This window comes from Dermacentor andersoni, chromosome 4 (assembly GCF_023375885.2).
Source record: "Dermacentor andersoni chromosome 4, qqDerAnde1_hic_scaffold, whole genome shotgun sequence".
NCBI lineage: Eukaryota > Metazoa > Arthropoda > Arachnida > Ixodida > Ixodidae > Dermacentor > Dermacentor andersoni.
The window spans coordinates 217,447,434-217,473,414 of NC_092817.1; the positions used below are offsets into that span (position 1 = coordinate 217,447,434).

Below are 25,981 nucleotides of genomic sequence, written 5' to 3' on the forward strand. Positions count from 1 at the left end.
CACCGTGAAACATCACGTTGGCACTTGCCTCGACTGCCAGAGGCGCAAGTCGCCTCCATCGAAACCAGCCGGCCTCCTACAGCCCGTCCAGGTTCCTCGAAGACCATTTGACCAAATCGGAATGGATATATTGGGCCCACTTCCCACTTTCACTGCAGGGAATCGCTTTGTTATCGTCGCAACCGACCATCTCGCACGTTACGCTGAAACAAAGGCAATCCAGAGAAGCACAGCAGCCGAAGTGGCGCGCTTTTTCATTGAGCATGTTGTGCTGCGACACGGCGCACCAACCGTCGTAATAACAGACCGAGGAACCGCATTCACGGCTGCACGTTTAGATCACGTCTTGCTGCTAAGTGGAACGGCTCAACGGAAGCCAACCGCCTACCTTACACAAACCATCGGTTCAATAGAATGCCTAAACAAAATAATTGAAGACATGCTCTCCATGTACGTGGATGTTGAACAGGAAAATTGGGACGACATCCTACCTTATATCACCTTTGCATATAACACGGCGAAACAAGAGACAACGCGCATGACTCCGTTCACCCTTGTTCACTGACGGGATGTACGAACGATGTTGGATGCAATGTTTCCACGCGACTTTGACGACACTGATACGGACGCCGATGTGTTTACGCAACGCGCAGAAGAGGCTCGGCAGCTCGCACGCTTGCGGATCTGCCAGCAGCAAGACTACGACGCAGGGCGCTATGATCTTAACCGTCGAATGGTACTCTATGACGTTGGCTACGGAGTGTGGGTTTGGACACCTATACGGAAACGAGGCCTCTCCGAGAAGCTGTTGAGACGATACTTCGGACCATATGGAGCATTACGCCGACTCAGTGATGTCGCGTACGAGGTCATCCCCGATAGTCCCAATTGTACGCGGCGCCGCACGCACCGTCCTGAACTTGTGCAAGTTGTCCGCATGAAGCCGTATGTGAGCGAATAACTATGTGAGAGACTCTTACTTCCGCGAGTGACATTTCTGGTTTAGCATCGGGGCGATGCTCTTTTAGGGAGGGACAAATGACGCGTGTATTCTACGCAGAAGACAACGACGATGGGGGCATTAACGGACTCCGTCTAGTGGGTGGCTGAGATTGGGTTAGGACAAGGAGACGTGCCTCTGTTCCGTTTGTTTTTTAACAGGTTGGTTGTCACAGATTCTTTGTCGCTGTGCACCTCACTTACTGCTCCCGGCGAGTCACACATATTTAAACTTTGTACTCACTGGCTCCAAGTGAGTTGAGAAGCTTACGATTAATATGGGTACCTGGGCACAAAGGCATACTTATGAATGAGGTAGCAGACAGCTTGGCCAAGGCTTCTATCAGCGGCCCGGTGCTTCCCCTTCTTCCAACGATGGGTTTTGTCACGTCCGCCAGGTTCAGAAGATACATCCTTTTAACATCACAATCAAACCTTAAATCATCCTTGGAACTACACCACTTACAATTCCCTTGGAGCAAGAAATTTTGTAAAACAAGACAAACGGAAGTCACATTAACGAGACTACGTTGTCGAGCCCCATCTCTAAATTTTTACATGCACCGATCTGGTCTGGCAATATCCCCATTGTGCCATTTTTGCAACGCATTAGAGACGATTGAGCACTACTTACTGTAATTCCGGCGTTTCTCCTCCATGAGGAAAACGACATTAGAAATTACAGTGCGACAGCTCGGCCTGCCATTGAACACTCCGGTACTGCTGTCTTTCGGAGCGTCTGTGCTTGGGCACTCACACAGGAATGTGTGCTTCGCCTTAGAAAAATTTATTATTGAACCAAACCGATTTCATTGATGACCGTATTATTCTTTTCATTCGTCGTCTATTGCCTCATTTATATATTATAGATAATTTTTTTTCCTCTTCATAGCATGACAGTCTACTGAACCGTTTTGATTTTTCCTCGCTTAAATTTATGTAACAAAATTATAGATTTTACCTCCATTTTCTGAACACATAAGCAAAGTCTGCCCGACTCTTGGCCAATCCCCGTGAGTGGGTAAGCGCCAAACTCATCAAGGACATCATCATCATCATCAGGTTGTCCTGTTGTTCTTGAAGAACGTCTCCCTGTCTTCTGTCCACGGGAAGACCTTTGCCGTCGTTGTGGTCGACTCGAGCGGAAAGATTTCCGATAGCGCCTCGATTAGTACTTTAGACCCCGAAGTCGCCAAGCGAGTCGCCATCGCCCTCGCCCTGCTAGACGGTCGTGAATCCGAAATCTATAGTGATTCGAAAACGGCAGTTAGGGCTTTTCAGAAGGGTTGCATCGCCAAGGAAGCTGTTCGTCTTCTGAGCTGCTCGAGTCCACATGCTCTCACAAACCATTCAATTCACTGGTTTCCCGCTCACGTAGGATCGGTCGAGGGTGCTTCCACGAACCTCAATGAGTCTGCCCACGAGGCTGCGCGTGACCTCACCGAACGCGCTTCCTTTATAAGGAGCACTGACTCCCCTCCTCTCTACGGTCACAGGGACGCTTCCGCTACTCACAACGAGATTATAAAATATTTCTACATGTCAAGAAGGGTCTTTCCACCCCCCCACCCTAAGTTGAATAGGGCGCAAGCCGTTTCGCTTAGGCTTCTACAGACCAGCACATATCCGTGTCTGTCCGCTCTCCACGAGGCTTACCCCGACGTGTATCGCGACGACGCCTGCCCGTCCTGCGCAGACCTCGACTCTACCTCACATGCTCTGAGAGTGCGGGTCGACATACCCCAAGTTCATCAAGGAGGAGCGGGACTCGCTTCTGCGTAGCCCCGCTCTAGAAAAGCAAATCCTGGCCGTCCGGCGTGCCCGCGACCGGGCCGGTGGGCTAGACCTGCCGGTCCCGACGTGGGACTAGCCGGGTGTGCGACGAGTTCGCGTCCTCGCCGGACCTGCAATAAAGTTTATTCACTCACTCACTCTGTCCACGTTGTACCGCGACAATATGTTTTAAATTTCGGTGAGATTAACAGCGAAAATTCATCTCGTGACGGCAAAATGTGGTTTGGTAATGGTAATTATAAATAACGCTGCTTTACAGATCACTGTGGTATTTAACTGAAGAAGAAATAGCTGAAATCTTTTCGTTATGTGGTAGTATGCGGAAGCATGACTGCTTTCTCTTTTATGTTCTTAATCTCCGTTTTAGTTGCAGAGTTTCCCGTGAAATCTAGGGGTTATTTTTTGTCTTTATGTTGTTCTGCTTGAAACGAAACGGTCAATGCATTCATTTATAAGACTTCTAAAATGGTTCCAAAGTTTGTGCACATCTTCATCACTGTGGAAGAAAGCATCAAAACTAAATGACAGCTTGTCTAAAATCGATACATTGTCGACACGAGAACAGTCACAGAAGGTAGACACTTTGCGCCTTTCAGTTAGAGAAACGTCAGGTAGTGTAGGCAATACTTCCTCGGGGTCGGGTATGCCGGAAATTGAGCCACAACTGCAATTAGCACTAATGTTTCCACTAGGGAAAAATAGGTCAGTAACTGATTTGGAGTCACACGATAATGCTCCTAAGGATGTACACATTGGGGAAAACTATAGAATAATGTTCAAAAGGCAGATTCGCATGCAAAGTCCAGAGGGGAAAAGTTCATCGACGTTGTACCGAACACAATAGAAGTGCTCACGAAACAAGCTAAACGACGGCTGCGTTTGATCACTGAACGTTGTGCAATGCTCGCGTCCCATGACGGTCGCACTCGCGCCAGCGTATGTTTGGGAAAAAAGCTTTCCTTTCGCGGGCGGCGCACGGGAATCTCAAGTGCTATCAGCGTCACCGGGCGTGTCACGTGATGTCCCTCCGACACTGCCCGGTTGGTCACCAGCAAGCATGGAGGAAAGAAACTGAAGAGAGGCCCTACCCCTTCCGCGCGCTAGCAAAAAAGTGTGGCAGAAATGACCTAGTGAGTTCTCTTTTTTTCTCATTTTTTTTTCTTTGCTGTAGCGGCCACGCCTTTCGGGCCACAATGGCGACTTTGTTATTGTTCTGTGCGCTCACACGTGTTGCTCCGCAGGTTTCGTACCGTGGCAAAGGCGCCGTGCGGGCAGGTTTGCGTTGGTCTCCGTGTTTTGTTGTGCTGCGTTATCTGGACCGTGCTCTACCGGATGTTGCTGTGGCCAGGTGGGACAGGAGGAACTAAAGTTCGTGAAATGAACGCGCATGCAACGCTGTACGCAATGTACCGCGCCACGGCAATGGCAACGGACGAAGGAATATCCGCGGGAAATTTTGCCCTCTTTGGCGGAATCATGCCAACGTGCTAACGATTGTTTAGTATTGCTGCGGAGCGCGCGCGTCCGAGCAGCACGGTTGCGCGCAGCGCGGCGTGGTTTTGCGAGAAATGTAAACAAGAGAGGAGAGCTGGCCCGATGGGCGGAGCAGCGCCATGAGCAACGCCAACTTCCGGCTTCACTTCAGCTTCACAAAGAGTGACGTCAGGGCCTCTCCTGGGTTTCCTTCCTCCATGCCAGCAAGCGATGTGTGCGGAAAGCTCTGCCGCCGCTCTCGCAATCCGCCTCTTTCATGGCGCCGCATTCACCCTGCCCTAACGGATTAGTCGCGAAACGTTTTGGAAGGGTCGCGCGTGTGGCCGCGCGCCGGGAAGTCCCCCGAAAAAGAAAAGCGCTCAGACGCGCGTTGCCTCAAGCACTCGTGCCGTGTACCGCATTGAAACTACCCTATAGCTCGACGTCGGTGCGGTGCCGAAAACGTGCGTAGCGTAAGACCGCAACTCCACAAGAGAAAGCGGCCAGGGCATCGTCCGAGTTGTCCGGACTGCACCGTGAGCCAGGTAGTTGCCGCCTTGCATGAATGGTTCATTTTTTAAAGAAACAGAGATACACTGTTTGCCTCTGAGTCAAGCGGCAAACAAGAGACGCTGTATTCCGTATACAGCAGCATAAACAACCGCCTCGTTCCTTTATACCAACGCCGTGTGAGCGACGGCATCCGCGCGTTTGCGTGAGAGAACAACATGACCTACAAATGAGCACTTATGCGAGCACAGTTTTCTCTAATAATGCTCTATATCACGCAAAAACTGTAAGTATGATGGAGTTAAACAAAAGCGACAATGAATTAACAGCCCGTAATATATGTATCTGGATCACATTTACCGTTGTTTAAGTGGTTCGGCCGATATTGACTCGTCTCAGGGTGTAAGAACATGGCACATTTGCGCAGATATGCATGTTTTGCTACATTTTGACACTATTTCACATCAGCGATGGACCTTTTCCACAATACTTGACGATAACAACGACCTGCGGCTGTAGATGTCGATGTAAACAAGTGAACCGCTTTAATAAATCTCACGCAGAAGGCTGCGCTAGAAGACTTTGAATATGCGAACCGTCTAAATAATGTGTAAAAAGAACACAAAGTGATGTCCAAGTGCAGAAATCTGACAAATTCCAAGGCAGCCGTGCCGCCAAACGGAACTCAGCGTGGCTTTATCGGCAGCACTGTTTGCAGAACAGCGCACTCAGGCCTGCTCACCCAGTAGTCACTGAGTGCTACAAGGCTTCAGGAACGACATGCTTTCCCGAAGAAGCCATTATTAATGATTGGCGATCCACGAAACGCACAACCGACGCGTCTTCAACGTGGGCGCAGGCACACAAAGCAACCGCCGAAAGCCCCGGGACCCTTCTAAAACGTTTTCAGTGGCGTGCGACAGAGGGCAGCACAGGAAAATGAAAGAGGCGGATTGGGTAGCCAGCGTCGTTTCTGACGTGGCAGTCGCTGCGGCTGCCCGTACCCCAGCTGGCAAGTCGAAAACCCCTCTTTACCGAGCTTTACCGAGTGATGAAGATTCGTAGCTGAAGAGTCGTAGCTGCAGCTAGCTGGCCTGCTCGAAGTGTTAGTTACAACCTCAATAAGGGCTTTCCGAGTGCACACGTGGCCGCCGTCCCTTATACCGCGCTCGATGGGCAGGCGGCGCGCACACCCGAAGGCGCTGCACCACCGGTACGCAAGAGGTTGCAACATTTGTTTGCTGGAGTGTTTCGCCATCTTATTGTCTCATGCCCTGCGGGAAGCAAATTTTGGTGTTTACAGTGCTTTCACAGCGGTACACTAACCGTTCCTCAAATGCTTGGACAGTGCTGCCAACCTATGAAGCCAGTTTTCACCTAACTTCGCTAAAGGAATTCCCTAGATTTCCCTAAACTTCGCCAAGTGTGGTCAGTCTTTCACGATGGTATATATATTTCTGTGTGGCGTGCGAAGACTGCAAATGTTATAATTTTTGTGCACGTTCTAAAATATTTAAATAGTGAAGTCACTGGAAGCACGCTAAAATTATGTCGCAGTGCAAGTTGGTGTGCTAAGATAACAGCGTCCGGCTTGAAGCTATATCCATTGAAGACGTCAGCCCGCATATACTTTGTTGCTGCCCAAAGTTGTTTCACACCAAGACTAAAGTACCAAGATTACACGGAACCTTATTCGAAGTGTGAAGAAAATGGGAACCTCTCCCCTGCAGAACGCAACTCTTGGAACTGTTCGCTACTTTGTGACATCAATGTAAAGAAGTGAATATTTTTAATGCCTTGTGCCGACGTAATAAGCAGTTGTCGAACAAGGAACATCGCTGGAGTTTTGACTGATGAGTTTTCTTCGTCAGGGCCTTCTTTTAGCAGCGTTTTTTCTGTCCGATTCCTTCTGTGTTGCATTTGTACTGACGTAGCACCATCACCCTTACTCGTCATTTTCAGCTAAGCACGAAGATGCTGGGTAAATTGTCTCTTTCCTCAAAAGCAAAACTCGCTCAGGACTCTGGCCAAGGTTGCTTTGCCTATGGACAGTTCTCGGTAAGTTTCAGTATGCGCACACGCAGTCAAGAGTCTTAATTAAAGCCTAAGGCATCCGTAACATTTCGTTTCCATGACGAGGTGTGTTCACTGCACTGCTTTGCGATCAGAAGTCATAGTTGGCATGTAATGTAAAGGTTACTAGTCGCGACTGGAATCAACACACCGTCCCGTCAAGAGTTTCACCATTTCAATGCACTAGCGTGAAATTTGCCTAGAATTGGTCAGTGTTCCCTATTTCCCTTAACGCCTAAATTCCGCAGATATGGCGAACACTGCCTAGAGTTGACAGCAATGTGCCAATTAAAAAAAATTAAATTATGGGGTTTTACGTGCCAAAACTACTTTATGAGGCACGCTGTAGTGGAGGACTCCGGAAATTTCGACCACCTGGGGTTCTTTAACGTGCACCTAAACCTAAGTACACGGGTGTTTTCGCATTTCGCCCCCATCGAAATGCGACCGCCGTGGCCGGGATTCAATCCCGCGACCTCGTGCTCAGCAGCCCAACGTGCCAATGAGCTTGTGTTTGAGACCACAGCCTTCTGGCCCGCGGTGGTTGTATTTATTGGTTGTGAACTCACGCACCTTAACAGTTATACGGGGGAATTTGAGCAACAAGGCTCGAACAGAAAAAAAAGAACATGTTTTTTCGGCTCAGAGAGAGAGAGATTTAATGGATAATAAAAGCATGTTACTCGAGACGAATAGGATGAAAAAATGGAATGATGTGCACAGCTCACAACAAGGATATGAAATGAAATTGCAATTGAAGTATCTCATTGAGACCAGTGTTTCTAAGGGAACACGAACGTGCATTCGTTAATATTAAACTAAATTATACGGTTTTACGCGCCAAAACAACGATGTGATTATGAGGCACACTCTAGTGGGAGCTCCGGAAATTTCGACCAGCTGGAGTTCTTTCACGTGCACATAAATGTGCGTACACGAGTGTTTTCGCTTTTCGCCCCACTCCAAACTCTTCGCCACCTGGTATTTATGAAAGTAAAAAAAAAAAAAAAAAACGTAAAAAAGAGTTATTTTGCCCTGATCAAGGCAAAATAAATTGAGGGGCTAGTGACGACATAAGATGCTATCGGGAACAAATTTCTTGGTAGTTTTAATACAAAATAAAAGCAGCATAGGGAGCCAGCACAAAATGTACAGCCGGTGGTGCTATATGAACGTTCAGTGACGAGATGAAAACGACTGCATCGCCATGGAGATTCGCACCGCCAGTTGAAGAACATTCGAGATAAGGTTCCACCAGAGGTCATTGAAAGTGCGTGTGTGCTTCACCAGAAGTCGGATGACGCCGGCGACGAAGAGCAGCTGTGCCAGCATTCCAATGTAGTAGATCCTGAAAATGAATCGAAGGGCGTGAGGAGACAGCAGCCGTAGTGCTATGCCCGCGCAAAATGAGCCACGACCAAAAAGCACGCAGCAAGGACTATTTAATAATGAATATTATCACACCCCCTCACGGATCGACAGAACGCAGGTGCCGGCACTGGCGCAAAGACCCGTTTACCACCGCTCCGCGAGCGCATCACGCTTTGCTGAAATACCGGGTTCCCGGAGCTGTTTGGGTGACCCAAGCGTTAGAGGCGCCAAATTGTGGCGCCAACCAGAGAGGAGATGTTTTTGCAGTCATGCACCATATTCCTTTAAATGCTGTTGTGATGCGTCGGCAACGACATAACTGTTAACGTTAAGTGCCTGTTTAAATATTGCTCCACGAGAAAACTTGCCTAAAACAAAAACGGTTTAAACACGTTGTAGGCACAATGCGTTGGCGGGCTAGTTGGTGCGAATCCATTAATACTTTGTTTAGCGCAAAACAACAGACGCAAGAAAGACGACCCCCCCCCCCCCCCCAGGACAAGGCGCTACTCTCAACTGACATTTTATTGCGTCATTCCTTTATGGACAGCTCAAACTAGAGGAACATGCGCAGTGAGCACCACGCGGTGGAGCCACCAGCATCCGATCCCAAGAGCGCACTCATGCGACAGAATCCAAAAATCGAAATTCAGCGCTGTACAAGGTTAAGGAAGGCACACTAATGCACTGTGACCCCAATGACTGAATGAAAAATGATTCCGATAACTCTCGGGCGGTGGTGTCACGGCTCTTTTTCAAAATCGTGGTATCGCAAAACATGGGTTTGCACTTGCATATTTTACAATGCTGAGCCAAATGGCAACCTGTGCCTGTTGGTATGGATCGCTCATGTTCTCTAAGGTGCTCGTTAATACAGCGGCCTGACTGCCCTACGTACACTTTGCCACATGACAAGAGAATCTTATAAACCACACCGACGCTGCAATCTACAAACTTCGCGTGGTTCTTCTCACAATCTGGTTTTTTACTTGTTTCAGAAATACGGCTGCACAACATTGATAGTTTCTGAGGAGCAGTTTCTGAGAAGTTGTAGGCAGCGTCGCTACTGCCTTCCACAGTACCCCGGTATTCCGTAAAATGTAGCGCGCTTACGGACACAGACAGAGGGAATTCTCAATCTGTTTCGAGGTTAGGTGGTAAAATCGCATCGTTGAAAGTACCACTGGGTGATTGCGTTTTCATATATCTGTGGTGTTCTAGCGTTACGTGTTTTTAGGTCGGGAATAAACATGCGCAGGCAGTAAGTTGTCTCTGAGGCATGCCACTACACGAGCAGGCGATGCCAAGCTGCTGAAGCGCGTGCGGTTAGCTTACGCGGCGGCTGTGCTGGTAATGTGTGGCGCCGAGCAGTGCGCGAAGCATGCAAGCGAGGCCAGTGACTGCTGGGGTGGCCGGCGCAGTTTTCTGGCAAGCTCACCTTTGGGCCGGTTCTGAGGCGGTGTTACACAGGGCCGTCCAGGAGGTTGGTTTTGTCTGTGTGATTCCTTCACTGTGGCTGTTAAGGAGAGGGGGGTCGACATGCTCTTTAGGCTTGCGAGAAAGTGCCCGAGCCACCTTAGCCTGTACATAACCCTCTACCGTTTGTTGGGCCGAGACGAGTGGGAGGTGATGCTTGGTGCGTGCAATGCAGCTACGAGTGCATTTCTAGAAAGTGCCCTTCTGACCTCAAGGCCGTTACCCTAAAGAAATGATGTGATGTTTCTTTATCTTGTGTAATGGTGCTGCAACCCAACAGCAAGTTATTCAGATCATTTACTTTAGGAGGTGCTTTGAAAAGCGTTCAGAGCAACCATAAACACGCTTAGATGTTTTGAGTGTCTTGTTTGCACTACGCTGTTTAGCGGCTTTCCGACCGGTGGCGGTGTAACTGGCTGCTTCGTGCTGCTCTTCTGCTGTTGGTCGTATTCCGCGTGAGCTAGCGTTGGCAGTTGCAGCACACTAGGAGCAGAAAGAACGTCCCATGACGTAAAAATTCGACGCAATAAGGGGCGTGCAGGAATACCTCGAAGCGCCTGTCGCTCGCCTAAAGCTCGCATGTCCCAAGCCGGCTTATTTTAGCGCGAGTTCACAACGCGTTCAAGACCGAAAAGCCATTTGTACAGTCTTACGTTTAGTGGTGTGTTTGCTCACCTGATAAGGTTTCTCCGAGCGGCTGGGATAGTTGAAGGGTCTTCTTTCAGCACGTACCTACGCACACCTAGTATGTACTGTTCCATGTAAGCCACCCAGTCGATGGAGCGAATGTCGAAGTCGAACGTCTGGAATTGCAGAGAAAGAAAAAACAACAATAACTTGTACTCCATTTTAGAGTGCCTGAAGTGATTTCTCCTAGACCATACAATAAGGAGATGCGCCATGTTTGACACTGTATTGAAAGACACCAGTACACGAGCCTGTTCATCAAATCTACAAGTTTCAGAACTCTGCGTACTAATTTGCCTAAAACAGAGACTCAAATTATAGCTTCGAGGCTCCTTCCACAGGCAGTAACGTCCACGCTCATAAGCAGCATGTGACAGAGGCCAACTGGCGCGTCGTCTGAAATATACACGGTCCATTCGCAGCGCGTGCCTACAGTTCATCACATTGATTTTCGCCCCCTCTGTCAAGTGCACATGCCCTCGTTGGGGAAAAAAAAACTGTGCAGATACAACGCACCTACTTGAATCTATGTGAAGCAAGGATTAGGGAAGGATTTAATGCTATTTAACTAAAGCGGTGCTTACATTTGAGGGGTGCGCGAACACTGGAAATTTCGAATGCAAATGCCGTTCGAGTCGTATCCGATTCGAAATTTCACGAATAAAAATGGTAGAATATTCATTTCTGTTAAATATACGAGGGATCAAAGCATTTATTAGAGTCTCGAGGGAAAGATACCGATGCAAGTGGTGACTTTTCCGAATGATTACGCTGCAGGACAGTCGCGGTCAGGCAGTGCACCGTGATAAGGGAAGGCGCAGGTCGCAATTTCTGCTCAGTAATTTCCCGTCGCATAATAAAAATTCCTCGCTTTTAGGCACACTACGCCCCAACTTGTCTCGCCTCAGGCTAAACAATTTACTGTATGGTGAGTCTTTTCGCATCCATTTGATGTTTGGTGTTTTATGGCGCAAGGGCCAGGCATGGCCAAAGAGCGCCAGGACAAGTGGCAATGTTGTCGATTAATTGCGGATGGCGTGGACTATGAATTCATTATGGTAGATGTGACATGGCTGTAAAATGGCCTAAAAACTATCGCTGTAAATTGTTTAAGATCTATAGGTATTAAAATAATGACACTCACTGGGTAGTGATGTGGGCTATGGCGATTGGGTTTCGTTAAAAACAATGCTAGAAAACATAACAGCCACACCAGAGCTTCAAGAAAGCCATTGAAAAAAAAAAGAGGTACGTGCCAAAACCACTTTAATTATGAGGCACGCCGTAGTGGAGGACTCCAGAAGTTTGGACCACCTGGGGTTCTTTAACGTGCACCTAAATCTAAGTACACGGGTGTTTTCGCATTTCGCCCCCAACGAAATGCGGCCGCCGTGGCCGGGATTCGATCCCGCGACCTCGTGCTCAGCAGCCCAACACCATAGCCACTGTGCAACCACGGCGGGCAAAGCCCTTGAATATAAGGGCTGTGTATCATGTGTTAAAAATTGCCTGGCCAAATGATTTTCAGAGTGTCTGTTTGAGCTAAAAACTAAGACTAATTTCAGGTTAAAAAGCGGGTCATTGCTAAGAAAAAATGTCGGGTGACGAAGTATATTTTCGCGATATGTAGAGGGGAAATACTTTTTCCTCTATGCCTCTATTGCAGGGCGTTGAATAAGAACATGTAGGACTTTGAGACTATTGCAGCACTTACTACAAGTCAGAAAATGTCCTCCCCCCCCCCCCCCCCCAGCGAAGAGGTACGAGAGTTCCATATGTGTGTCCGATTCTTAATCGGCAAACAAGTACGTCCTTGTGCCGTGCTGTTTTCTCACTTATACAGTTAGTATTGGTTTTATCATGTATAGCTTATTGAGTGGTTGTGTATCCCACTCTCATTGCCAATTGTTCCTGAGTTTACGACGTAGAAAAGACTAGCTTTGTGGCAGGGATGGGGACATGAGCATCTGTGTCGCTAAAACTCACTGACGTAGCGTTTTCGTCAGCATGTTACGTTGCCTTTTATACCGTTAAGGCCAGGTGCCCAGCATAAGACAATCACTTGGTTGCACATATACGCGGAGCACGAGAAGCTATATAGTTATCTCAAAACGGAGTTATGTTTTCGTGAACTAATTAGGGCTCCCACAACGCTTAAGGAGTCTGTGAAGACAATAGTCTCAGCGATATTTGTGAACCTTATGTGTTGAACAGACGAGAGTATGGCGTATGCTTCCGCTGTAAAGATACTGGCGTGTGAGTTTAGTGCCCCAGATGTTGAAAATGAGGGTCCGAGAGCTGCGTAAGCAACACCAGCAGGGGACTTCGAAGCATCTGTGCAAAATTTACCCAAGGATTACTTCTCTTTAAGTTCAAGAAAATGCGATTGTATGTGAGCCTCAGGTGCTCGTTTCGATATTTCTAAGAAAGAGATGTCACATTGGATAATCTGCCACTCCCAAGGCAGTGGAAGCCGAGTAGGACCCATTAGGACATTCTCTAAAATAGGGACCCCTGTTTTTTCCGAGTGCTTCCAACCGGAGGAACAGAGGAGGCTGAGCGGTTACGAAACAGCCTGGCAGGGACAAGTCGCGAATAGTAACATGACATGGATGCTGACTTAACTCTCAGGGTTCGCATAGATTTAAGCAAGGTGTGGTGCAGTAGAATCGCTTCTCTCCTCGAACTAACACAACGCCCTGCGTGCACCTGGCAATGCGGTCTGTCCGCGTTTGACTACGGTTAGCCATAAAACACACGCACAAACACACACACATACACACACAAACACGCACGCACGCGCACGCACACGCACACACACACACACGCACGCGCACGCGCACACACACACGCACACACACACACACGCACATACACACACAAAGAAAAAAAACTGAAAGCAGTTTCATTCAGAAGCATTCTTCTCATTTTCATCATATGCAACGTGTAACCTCGTGCAATGTTTATGTATTGCGCCATACGCAAGCCGTGGTGAAATAGTAACACCAACTAGGTATAAGCTGGGCCGAGTTGGTCGTAGTTCGTAGCGGTGGTATTGCGTAGCGCGCGAACGTAGGACAGAGGAGAGTACAGAGCGTTCTTCACTCTCCTCTGTCCTACATTCCCGCACTACGCAATACTGCCGCCATGAACTAACACCAAATAACGCGGTTGCAGAACGCGAGACGTCGACCCAGTGATAGGAGTAAGACGATGGATGCTGAAAGAAGTACGTAGCGCTTATGAAAGACGCCAAGGCGGACACAAGCCCACGCGCGTCGTATTTGTAACAGCTCGAAGTTTGTGCGGCTCCGGCGGTGAAAGCTTATGACATGTTGCTGTCACTTAATTGCATTCCATTACGAAAATTAACTCTAATACCACAAGAATTACGAGCTGGCCTATTTGGTTTACCTTCGTTATGGGGAAACAGTGCAAACGACGGGAGGGGCGAAACACTGTGCTGTGTTTTTCACTTGTCCCATTGTTTTGGCTGTTTCGCAATGATTGCCTCATTGCCACTACTTGCGCACATGTGGCAATGGCACGCCATTTTCCAGCACCGCAGTGGTGACCCTTCCGAGGATGGGTTACATGTTTTGCTCACCTCGCGATCAGGCCCTTCGAGGCTCGCCATGAGGAGTCGAAGGTTGCCCACGCTGAAGGTCCACTCGTGAGTGACAAAGAATTCGAGAATGCCCATGGCACGGTGAATCCTCTTGTAGATATCGCACAGGCTGAAGATAAAGAAAGCGGTCAATGTTGGGCGGTCCCATAAACACGACAAATTAGCTCTGCGGAAACAAGCAAGTAGCATGAAGATTCATGAAAGGGAACCTGTCATTCCGCTCTGTCGGGCGTATAACATTGTCCCTTTCAAACTCCCATAAAATTTCGTGTTTACAGGTGCTTCAGTAAAACGAGTTCATCACTTATTGCAGGCATAAAAGCAGCGCCAAAGAACACACAGAAAAGAAAGGAACACTGACAGACACGGACAGTGTGTCTGTCCGTGTGTCTGTCAGTGTTCCTTTCTTTTGTGTGTTTTTTGGCGCTGCTGTTATGGCTGCAATTACAGGTGCTCCTGCTACACTGAAAACGGCCCTTGAGAAAGCTTCGAAGCGTCAACTGAATGAAAACAACAATGAAACAGTACGTTCACAATCGAATACAATGCAGAGCGCCTCTGACGAGTAACTAAGGCAATAAAGAGTGTGTCAGCGAACTTCTTTACCGAATACGGAGTTACCGGAGAGGCGTACATCAGTAACAACGCGGGCAGTGACGCTGGTGACGTAGTGTCTAACCAGAGACTGCTGTGACCTAGTATTCTACATCGGTGCTGGTGTAAAGCTTTGCAGCGACATAATAGTCAAGCTCTGCCAAGACCTGCCACCCTCTCGTTAATGTTACAGAATTCCTTACCAGCTGTATCCTTATTAATCAGGAATCCGGCTCCTAGTTCTCGTCTCTCCGATTTACTCGATTCTAAGCACCCCCTTTTTTTCACGATCGCGATGCCCAAAGTGAGGGGGGGGGGTGCTTAGATTTGAAAAATCTAGAATGACCCCCCCCTCCCTCCTTTCACCGCGACATCACGACGAGACGGGTGCGAGAAATAACATTTTATTTTGCAAACATTCAAAAGAAAAATCGGTACAGACAGTGAACCCACCGCTAGTATCGGATGCTCAGTTACTATCACTGCCACTCGAGTTCGTCGCACCGCTTGAACTGCCGCCCTCGGTATCCCACAGCAGGTCGTCATCCGTTCCGTCGAAGTGGTTTGGCATCGAGCACTTGTTAAATGATTTGACCACAACGTCGACTTGGACCCGCTTCCACGCGTCCGAAATCCACTTTGCCATGGTTGATGGGGACGCTTTCTGCAGCTTTCGCCGTACAGCCGTACAGTCCGGCTGTACGGCGTACTCGCCCCGCGGACGCCGTGCCACCTAGGGACTCCGACGGCTCCGGCTCGATGACAGAGTGAGCAAGCGCGCTTGGCGGCCTTGGTTACACGCCATTCCTAACGAATAGGGGGGTGCTTAGATTCGCATCCAAACTTTTTTTCCCAATTTTTTCGCGAAAATAGAGGGGGGGGGGGGTGCTTAGAATCGGGGGGTGCTTAGAATCGCGAGAATACGGTAGGTAACGTTCTTGTGTTAAACGTTGCCAGGTTCAGATTCCAATGGCGGCCTGTCCGGACCCAGAGATTCTTAGCACCCTCTGCTGCGTCACAGGTCTGACCACCGCCGTGGTCAGTTTCTTCGCAGCTGCTGGTGACTGAGGGCCGGGGTTTGAATGTTGTATTCATATAGGAGCTTGTGGCCAATCCTGCTTTGGTGAGGGAATGCGTTACCGGTTCTGGTCACCATGATGAGGCTGCACTCCAGGCCTGTTTATGCAATTTTATGAAAACGCGGATTTTTTTTTTAATCCGGTGGAAAATTGCGCGGCGCCGGGATTCGAACCCGTTCATCTTGCACGCTAGGCGGATGCTCTACCTCTACGCTCTAGCTCTCTAATTTCAGTTTGCAGTAAGCGCTTGTCCTCATTTGCTACTGTGCCCCCTGTCCAGCTTCGCGCTGTACCACACATTCTAAAAACGGTTTACTCAGATATGCGTGCGACCACACCCCACAGAGCGCTTGTAGTGTGGTCGCTCTAGCCGTACTTAAGAGGAAGCTTTAGCTCGGGTGCTCCTATCTAAATACATGTAAAAGGAGAATTCGCTTTTCTCGGCGACCACTGCACCAAATTTGACGGGGTTTGCTGCATTTAAAAGAAAAGCTTAAAATCTAGTGACTGTTGGTTTCAAATTTTTGAGTTAGGTCGTAAATTTATTAAAAATTTGCAAAAATTGAAAATTTTCAAAAAACGAAACTATCAAGTTTACAACTATGTAACTCAACCACTAAAAATGATAATACAATTCCGTGAATTGCATCTAATAGTACATCTAAAGCGGACAAAATTGATATGTTACACATGAATATAAAAAAAATTAGTCATAGGGAAATACAACTTTTGCAAAAGCGTTGTAACCAACGTAACAAATTCACGTAAGATGTAAAATGACATATTGCATTTGTCCGCTTTGAATGATCTAATGGATGCCGTTTACAGAACCACGATATCAGTTCTTGATGCAGAGCTATGAATTTGTAAACTTCGTGCTTCTATTTTTTTCAAACGGTCAAATGTTTGAAAATCGTTTTAAGAAAATTCAAGCCCTAAATCGAAATTCCGCTTCCAACAGTGACTAAAATATAACTTTCTCTTTCAAATGCAACAAATTTCATCGAAATCGGTCGAGGGGTTATCTCATAAAAACGTTTTTGCGTTTCTACATGTATTTGAATAGGCCGCGTCGGAGTTGGGCCCGAGCTAAAGCTTCCTCTTAAGTAAACGTTGCACATTAACATGTCTGCACATGCTGAGCGATTAAATAGCTTAATAACTATACACGAGGTTTTTTTTTTTTTTGCCACCAGGCATGTGTTTTCACGTGACCGGAACTTCCTTAGCCTTCCTGAAAACTGACTGCGTGTTTATGTTGCCTGGGTTCTGGTGGTATCTATCTGACCATGACCATCCTTCTTGCGGACTTTGTTCTCTCTGCTGTCTTGTTGTGCTATACATCGTCATGCGGAATCGTAGCGGTAGGCGCATTAAGGCCAGGCTTTGCACAATGTAATCGGCGCAGAATGACTTGGTGTACAGTCGCAATCAAAAATACGCGACCCACGGCTCCGGGCGCAGGAGCGGCTGCGGGGCGACACCGCGGGCTGCTATCTCCATCGGGCACATCGGGCGCCTGCTTTGAGAGTGCACCGAGTGACGTCACGCGCTTGATAAATTTCAAGGGCGGCGTTCGGCGGTTTCGCAGCTGATGGTCCGTGCACAGGAGGGCATTTCCACTTTTCTTCGTTTGCGGTGCTGCCGCATTTCTTGGTACGGCGGTGGCGTACGGCTTCCGGGCACGGCTGGCAGATTCGGACGGTTTCTGCAATCTGAGCCTACTAACGCTTCCACCTTAAACGAGAATGGAACATTAGTCAGGACGGGCGTTGACACCAACAAATTGGTGGCTCTTTGCTTGCTACTCCTATGCGCCAATGACTTGCCACGGCGTCTTTCGTTGACAGTCTGCATGCACGTGCGCCGTCCGTTCAAACGCCAAGCAGGGAAGCGCGGCACACACGGGCGCGAGGCGCACGTAAACGTGCAACTAAACCGAACACTGCCAGGCATACGTTCCGTGCGCTTAGTGGAACGGCCGAACGCGAGCTGGCACGGGGAGGAAGGCAAGCGCGCTCTGAACCCTCTTTCTAACTGACCATCACCTGAAATTTATCAAGCGCGTGACTTAGCCGCACGAGAGTGAGGGCGAAGATTGGCGGCACTCGGTGCACCCTCGAAGCAGGCGCCCGAAGGAAATAGCAGCGCCGCGGGGTGGCCCCGCAGCCGCTCCTATCCCGTAGCCGCCGAATACGGGGGGGGAGGGGAGGGGGGGGGGTCCGAGCTGCGCGCCTATTGGCTCTCGCCACAGGCCACTTCCGCAATATGGCGGCACCCAGGGACGCGGCCTCCGACCTAGCCTCCGAGATTTAAGTTTGTTTACGCTCCGACGCTGTGCTGCCGCCCATTTGGTGATATGAGCACGCATCACTTGCATTGTGGTGTATCCGAGGCACGTGAATCAACTTGAAATGCTTCGAGAAACGGCTGTGCAACATTTCGCAAGGGTGGTGTCCAGGCCTTTGACAACGCGACGCCTCGCTGCCGAAATCCACGTCGCTCCGTTTTCAACGACGCTGAAAAAAAGCATTCATGCCGAAAGTCGACACGCGCCACATCGAAAAAGAAGAAGACGGTGGCGGCATAATCATGAAGCCATGTGCCGAGGCCACAGCGATAATGACGACGCGGTAAGTTTTTGTTGGAGTTCAGAGTGCGTATTTCCGAGAACGCTAGTGCGATCAATTAAGACTTAACGCCGCATACGTTACGGGCAGCGCGCACTTTAAAATAATTCAACGCCGCACAGAGTGACAGACATGCCACGCAGAATGAGAAGCGCGCACATATTTGCAGGTGTGCGTTCATAGCCTTCGACACGTGCTTCAAACCATAAGCACTTTCCTGCTGCCGCGCGTGCGGCTTAGCTCCGACCCGATTCTTCGTGGGATATTATTTTCTTATACCCGCTACGCGTAAAGAAAGAGCGCGTGGCCAAAACGCATTTGTCTCGCCTCTTATTGGAATAAAGCGTAGACCAAGGGCGAAACCCTACTAAAACACCGAGCTTGCTGCGATTTATACAATACAATATGGGCGATCGGATGGTATTGAAACCATGGACGAAGAACGTTATCACGTGATTAGCAGGTCTATAACGTCTCATTGCTTGCTCAGCTTCATTTCGCTGAAAACAGCACAAAAGTCCACAGGAAATCAAAAGAACTGCTTCTTTGCCTAGTCCAAACAGAACGCTGAGCTACTAATACGTTGATTACTAATACTGTGTAACATAACTTACGGGTGCCTATTTAAAACAGATCAAAGAAAAAATAAGAGTTCAACGGCAATGATCGATTGAAAAGGCAAACGCGGAATAGTCAATGCAGAAAGTTAGACTAGTTGGTGTTGATGCATTTGCTATGACATAGTTACATTTGCTGTGACTAGTGCTCTGCCCTTTGCCACTTTTTTCTCCGTTAGTCTTGTTAGCGCTAGTAACTATGTCGCAGCAAATGCAAACGCGGAACTCACCAGTTAACTGTGACGGAAACGTCACAGACAGGTAAGCTTGACGTCAGTGCTTTTTCCACCGCGTTGTATCCGAAATAAGTAACAGATCGCGCTACCATACCCCCTTGAAGATAACAGAACCAGTGGCAGAAACTGCGCGAAGTCGAGAAACAGCCGTCGTGCGGCGACGAGCCGTCGATCAACACGCTTACATTACCATGACTTTAGGTACAGTGCAAAGTATACAAGACGGACAGGAGTAAAGACACACAGCGCCTAACAGGTGATATTATTGAACTTGAGAAGATTGCACAGTTCGGTGAAACCTATGTATCACCCCATCGATAGGCTTATGGAGAAAAGAGTTAAATTCGCTACGTTGAAATTATCGGCAAACATCACATACCATACGAAGTGTTCGGGTTGATCTTTTAACGGGAAGCTACAGGCAAGGGTGCACTTCCTTTCTGACGCATCTTTGCGTGATGCTGCGCCAAGACGATATTCTGGTGTGATTTCGTGTGTATATGCAGCGTGCTGTTTTTTAAATGAAATTTGTTGCGAGTACAGCGCTGTCCACTGTTGTCTGCATCGCGCACTACCTAAGTCATGGATAGCGAACAAGCCCTAGACACTCACATGGGCTTGTATCCTCCGAGCCGGGCCACCGTGTCGGCGATGAAAGCGGGCAGGTTGTGATCGAGTTGGACGGCGACCGAGTGCCAAAAGCGGGTCGTCTTGAAGCTGCCGCCCGGGTAACGGAAGATCTCGCTGCTCGGGTACTTGAGTACCAGTGGCTTCGAGTAGTCGAAGATCTGCTGCCACGTGAGGCGCCGCATAGACCCCGAGGTGCAGTTGATGACAAAAGGCCCGGCCGGTTTCTCCTTCCACACGTGCCACGTGGCGGTGATCATCATGTTGGCGACCATGTCCACCGGGTAGATGTCGGCCGAATTGTTGGGTCGCAGGTACATTGTACGCAGAACGCCCTTGCCCGTCTACGCAGAAAAAAAAAATCAGTTTGCAACATGCGGCTCACATATTCCTTTTTTTTTTTTGCTTCTGCAACTCTCGCTCAAAAATCGACCATGAACTGTGCCAGCGGTCTGGCGCGAGTTCACCATAGCAAGTGAAAGTCGTAATTTAAACAATCGAATTTGCATCGAGCACACCAATAAAGCCACAGTGACGTACTACGTGTTGCTGTGGTCTGTCATTAAGACGACTGCTTCGTTTTTCCAGACTCCCTAAACGGTTTCTGTCACGCCGTGGCCATCGCGAATTCCTAGCGCGTATCTTGAGAAGTTGCAAAGGCAAAGCAAGTTTATTTTTCTCAGGCCGAGCAGGTAGTTAAAAGCGAACATGTAGTCTCGAAGTGGTCGACTGAAATATTCCGTTAAAACCGACAATAGGGTGCTTTGACAGCGGCGTCACCGCTTAGCCCGGCTTAGTTTTGAGGCACCCTACTCAATGACGATTTATTTGCATCTCCTTTGTGGACGGGGCGGTAATAAATAGAACCACTAGCTGGTGACGTCAGCTAGAGGACGCAGCAGCCACGCTGCATGCAGTTCAACGCAGCGCGGGGGGGGGGGGGGGGGGAAGGTTCGGATTGAGCCTATAGGTGGCAGTCTATTCGTGTGGCAACGGTGCGTGGCGCGAAGTGTCGACGAGGACGACGGAAGCCAGCGCCAGCGCGTTAATTCCACTTACTGGAATTAACGAGCGGGGAAATTATAAGCGTCGCACGAGGAACCCTTTTGCTGACAGCAGATGAATTGTGCAGATGTGGCAGACGGGTGTGAGTTTTCCGGCGGCCGTCACTTTTCATGTTAGATTTGCCGCTGGTACTGACAATCAGTTGTATCCAAATTTTGTTCGTGCTTTTTGACGATTTCTGCTCCAATCAATCAATCAATCTTTATTATAGCACCTAGGAAGAGCTATGAAGCCTTCGTACCGGTACACTTAAGTAATACGCGAGACAAATGTACAGAGAACGCAAATGTGGTAATCGGCGTAGTATGAGAGACAGCAATGCGGTAAACTGGGCTAGTTGGTACACTGCAAAAGGGATCAAACCAGGGGAAACACACGAGAGACCATACGAAAACGTTGAGAAGTAGACGTATAGCTAGTCTCGACTTCATCACCTGGTCTCTCGTGTGTTTCCGCTGTCGTTTATCGGTTGCACAATGTGAGAGAAACAAGTATGGAGACAGCAAACGACGAGACGGGCGTAAAACGGAGTTAATCTAAAAACATGATTACCTACATATGCACAACACACAGGAAATTAACTGAAGTATGTCAGTACAGGCAGAACACTTAGTATTACATATTTTTTGGAGTCGAGCCATAGGAGAGTTGCTAATGCAAAAAGACCGCGAAGAAAACGCAGAATGATGCCTGCTACTTTTCTTTATTTTTCTGAAAAATAAATATTGTTACGGTGAAGAGAAGGACGAAGTTGAATTAGACTAGAGGAAGACGAAGTCTGGCAGTTGCCTGAACGCCATATACCTCTGTTGTAAATATACATTTTATACTCGTGGGCCTGCTTTCTTCCTGCAACATTTTGGTGGAAGGTGCGGGGTACAATCACGGAACTTCGCAGCGGACGTCATCTACCTGCCGCCACAATGGCAAATCAACCGACACAAGCGACAACTCCTCAGCAGTCCGTGCCAACGGTCATCCTCACTCATCCGCGGGACCCAGGGACATTTTGTGGCACGGACAACGCCGTCGTCGAGGACTGGCTTACGATGTACGAGCGAGTGTGCGACAACAACAGGTGGGATCCAACAATGATGCTAGCAAACGTGATATTTTACCTAAGAGGAACTGCGAGGCAATGGTACGACACACACGAAGCTGACCTAACGAGCTGGGATATCTGCAAAGAAAAAAATGCGAGACCTGTTTGGCAGACCTGTCGGTCGTCAGCTGGCAGCAAAAAAAGAACTTGCGTGCCGCGCTCAGACGGCCACAGAATCCTATGTCATGTACATACAGGATGTGCTGGCCCTCTGTCGCAAGGCTGATAACAACATGACCGAGGCAGACAAGATTGGTCACATACTGAAAGGTATTGCAGACGGTGCCTTCAATCTCCGGATGTGCAAGGATTGTGCCACTGTGGATGCAATTACAAAGGAGTGCCGGCGCTTCGAACAAGCGAAGGGCCGCCGCGTCGCTTAAACTTTCGACCGATTGCCAAATACCGCCGCGACATCTTTTTGCGAAGACCCGCCGCGCTTCGTTCAGCCCACAGGACCGGAAGATATCACGCGCATCGTTCGCCGTGAGCTTGAGGCCATGGCTCCGGCTCCAGTTCGTTCCGAATGTCGGGAAAGCGTGCCCGCTATCTCCCTTATACAAGCGGTCGTTCGGGAGGAAATAGCAAGTTTGGGCATTCCATCTCTCTGCTCGGTCCGCCATACAAACACCTACCAGATTTCTCCGGCCGCTCGCTCCAAGACGCAAAGCTTTCCGCCACTCCATCGGAACCCAACTGACTGGTGCACTGCGGATGATAAACCAATCTGTTTTAATTGCTCCGGTATTAAACACATCGCCCGTCATTGCCGCAACCACTGTTCGTCGCCTCCTCGATGGTCGTCTCCGAGTCACTACCGCCAAATACCAGGCAATCGTACTTTCTCGCCCTATACGCCGACTAGGAACATCAACGCCGACAGTGCTCCACCAAGATCCAGGCGCTCCCCGTCTCCACAAGGTCGTAGGTCCCGTTCGCCTCTCGTTCACCGCTCTTCGTCCCCTTCTGCAACCGGTCGCTTCTCTTCGGGAAACTAGGCGGTGCAGCTCCCGAAGGTGAAGCTGCAACTCCGACCTGGCCCACAAATACTCTGTTGACCCTGCCTACATGTGGAAACCTGCTGGACATTGAAGTTGATGGCGTTCCTGTTAGGTCTCTGGTTGATACAGGAGCGCAGCTTTCAGTTATGAGCGCTGCTCTCCGCCGAAGGCTCAGAAAGGTTCTGACACCCGCCGTACCGGGCACTGTGCGAGTCGCCGATGGGAGTACTTCACCTGTCCTTGGAATCTGCACAGCACGTGTGACCATTAGGGACCATTATACCATTGTTCTATTTATCGTCCTTGAACACTGTCCACACGACCTAATTCTCGGCCTCGACTTCCTTTCGAAACACTCTGCCCAAATTGACTGCTCCGCAGTTGTTGTACAGTTGGATCTGCCACTTCCTGCCGAAGCAACAACTTGTGCTTCACACCGCTTATGTTCTGCTGAGTTTGCAAGACTGTCTCCACAAGCGGCTACAAATGTCCTCCTGACGCCCTGTCCTCCCGTACCTGATGGCGAGTACGTCGTGTCGCCGCTTACTGACGTAGTTTTTTCGCGCAATATTGCCCTGCCGAGCACCTTAATCCGGATCCGCGAAAACTGCACTCGCGTGCCCATCCTCAATTTTGGATTTTCGTCGCATGTGCTGCCACACGGTATCGCCATAGCGCATATCACTCCTTTGGAAGAATTTGAGGTTTCTTCTCTGACCTCTGAATCCTTCGTCAGTACCAACGGACCTTTGTCACCCACTCCTCCGTACTCGACACCCGCGGCCGATGTTTCTAAGATGATCGCCCCTGACCTTCCTTCCGAGCAAACAGCAGCTCTTCGTCACCTCCTGTCATCTTATCGGGACATCTTTGATATGGTTGAACATCCCCTTGGCGAGACATCTGTTGTCACGCATCGCATCAACACCGGTGGCGCCAGCCCCATTCATAGCCGGCCATATCGTGTCTCCGCAACAGAAAGGGCCATCATACAGAAAGAGGTAGACAGGATGATGGACAAAAACATCATTAAACCTTCCAGTCGCCCGTGGGCATCACCGGTTGTCTTAGTAAAGAACAAAGACAACTCGTGGCGCTTCTGCGTTGACTACCGTCACCTCAACAGGATAACAAAAAAGGATGTTTATCCCCTGCCTCGCATTGATGACGCTCTTGACTGCCTTCACGGGCCCCAATACTTTTCATCAATTGACCTCCGCTCCGGCTATTGGCAGATTAGCGTCGATGAGATGGACCGCGAGAAAACCGCCTTCGTCACACCGGACGGTCTGTACGAATTTAAAGTCATGCCCTTTGGTTTATGCAATGCGCCAGCTACATTCGAGCGAATGATGGACTCTCTCTTGCGCGGCTTGAAGTGGTCTACATGCCTCTGTTACCTCGACGATGTGATTGTGCTTTCGCCGAACTTTGAGAGCCACCTGCGGCGCCTCACAACCATACTCTCCGTGTTTCGCAGGGCTGGCCTTCAGCTAAACTCCTTCAAGTGTCATTTCGGTCGCCTTGAAATTAACATGCTCGGCCATCTCGTAAACGCCGCCGCAATACAACCTGATCCACAGAAAGTTCACGCCGTGCTAAATTTCCCTGTACCTTGTTCAACAAACGATGTCCGTAGTTTTCTGGGCTTATGCTCTTATTTCCGGCGATTTGTGAAAAATTTTGCCGACATCGCTCACCCTCTCACTGACCTTCTTAAGAAAGACGTTTCTTTCTCTTGGGGACCACTGCAGGAGAAAGCCTTCTCTACCCTGATTTAGCGGCTTACAACTTCACCAATTCTGTCACACTTTGATCCTTCTGCGCCTACTGAAGTACGAACTGACGCGAGTGGTCATGGCATCGGCGCTGTCCTCACTCAACGTCAACAGGGCCAAGATCGTGTCATCGCTTACGCTAGCCGCCTTCTTTCCACGGCCGAGCGAAATTACTCCATTACTGAGAGAGAATGTCTCGCGCTCTTATGGGTGGTCGCAAAATTTCGGCCGTACCTTTTCGGTCGGAGCTTCTGCGTCGTAACCGATCATCACGCCCTCTGCTGGCTCTCCTCTTTGAAAGACCCAACTGGACGACTTGCACGTTGGGCATTGCGTCTACAAGAATATACATCTTCTATTATGTATAAGTCAGGGCGCCTGCATAAAGACGCTGACTGCCTGTCCCGCAATCCCGTTGATCAACCGGACGATACCGATGCCGAGTCGGACATCAGTGTTCTATCCCTCTCCGGCTTCCTCCACATTGGCGACGAGCAGCGCAAAGATCCTGTTCTTCGAGCACTTATGGAACGCCTGAGCTCCCCGCCCAACGACCCGTCCCTCCGGATGTTCACCTTGCGCGATGGAACTTTATACCGTCGTAGCGTTCGCCCTGGCGGCTCGGAGCTCCTACTAGTCGTTCCCAAGCACCTTCGACTCGCCGTGCTCCAGCAATTTCACGGTGCTCCTACTGCTGGACATCTGGGCATCACTCGTACATACGACCGCCTGCGGCGCCGCTTCTTCTGGCCCGGCATTTATCGCTCTGTGCGCCGTTATGTCGCTTCTTGCGACCAGTGTCAACGCCGGAAGATGCCAGCTATGCTTCCCGCTGGTTTGCTGCAACCAATAGATATCCCTACAAAGCCCTTCTTCCGTGTGAGCCTAGACCTCCTGGGCCCCTTTCCAATTTCCATCAAAGGAAACAAATGGTTTGCTGTAGCAACAGATTATGCCACGAGATATTCCATCGCACGAGCGCTACCAACCAGCTGCGCTACAGATGTCGCCGACTTACTATACGACGTCATCCTGCACCACGGCGCCCCTCGCCAGTTACTTACGGATCGCGGCCGCTACTTTCTATTGAAGGTCGTCGATAATCTTCTCCGCTCCTGTTCTACAGAACACCAGATTGCTACCGCGTACCACCCCCAAACGAACGGCCTCACCGAGCGACTCAACCGCACGCTAACTCAAATGCTGGCCATGTACGTTTCCGGCGATCACCGCGACTGGGA

The 25,981-nt window shown here is 49.3% G+C and overlaps 1 protein-coding gene across 2 annotated transcripts in view; it reads right to left on the bottom strand.

The window, feature by feature from the left end:
• Positions 1-7,933: 7,933 nt before the first annotated feature.
• Positions 7,934-25,981, bottom strand: part of LOC126538449 (putative fatty acyl-CoA reductase CG5065) — a 134,189-nt gene continuing 116,141 nt past the window's right edge. The window contains exons 9-13 of one of the 2 annotated variants that reach the window (XM_050185291.3): positions 19,780-20,138; positions 13,991-14,120; positions 10,372-10,499; positions 9,659-9,736; positions 7,934-8,197 (exon numbers count right to left, since the gene is read on the bottom strand). In XM_050185291.3, the coding sequence (XP_050041248.1) occupies positions 8,026-8,197; positions 9,659-9,736; positions 10,372-10,499; positions 13,991-14,120; positions 19,780-20,138 (867 nt within the window). In that variant the 3' untranslated portion in view covers positions 7,934-8,025. The remainder of the gene's footprint in view (positions 8,198-9,658; positions 9,737-10,371; positions 10,500-13,990; positions 14,121-19,779; positions 20,139-25,981) is intronic. The other variant, XM_050185290.3, reaches the window with a different exon arrangement.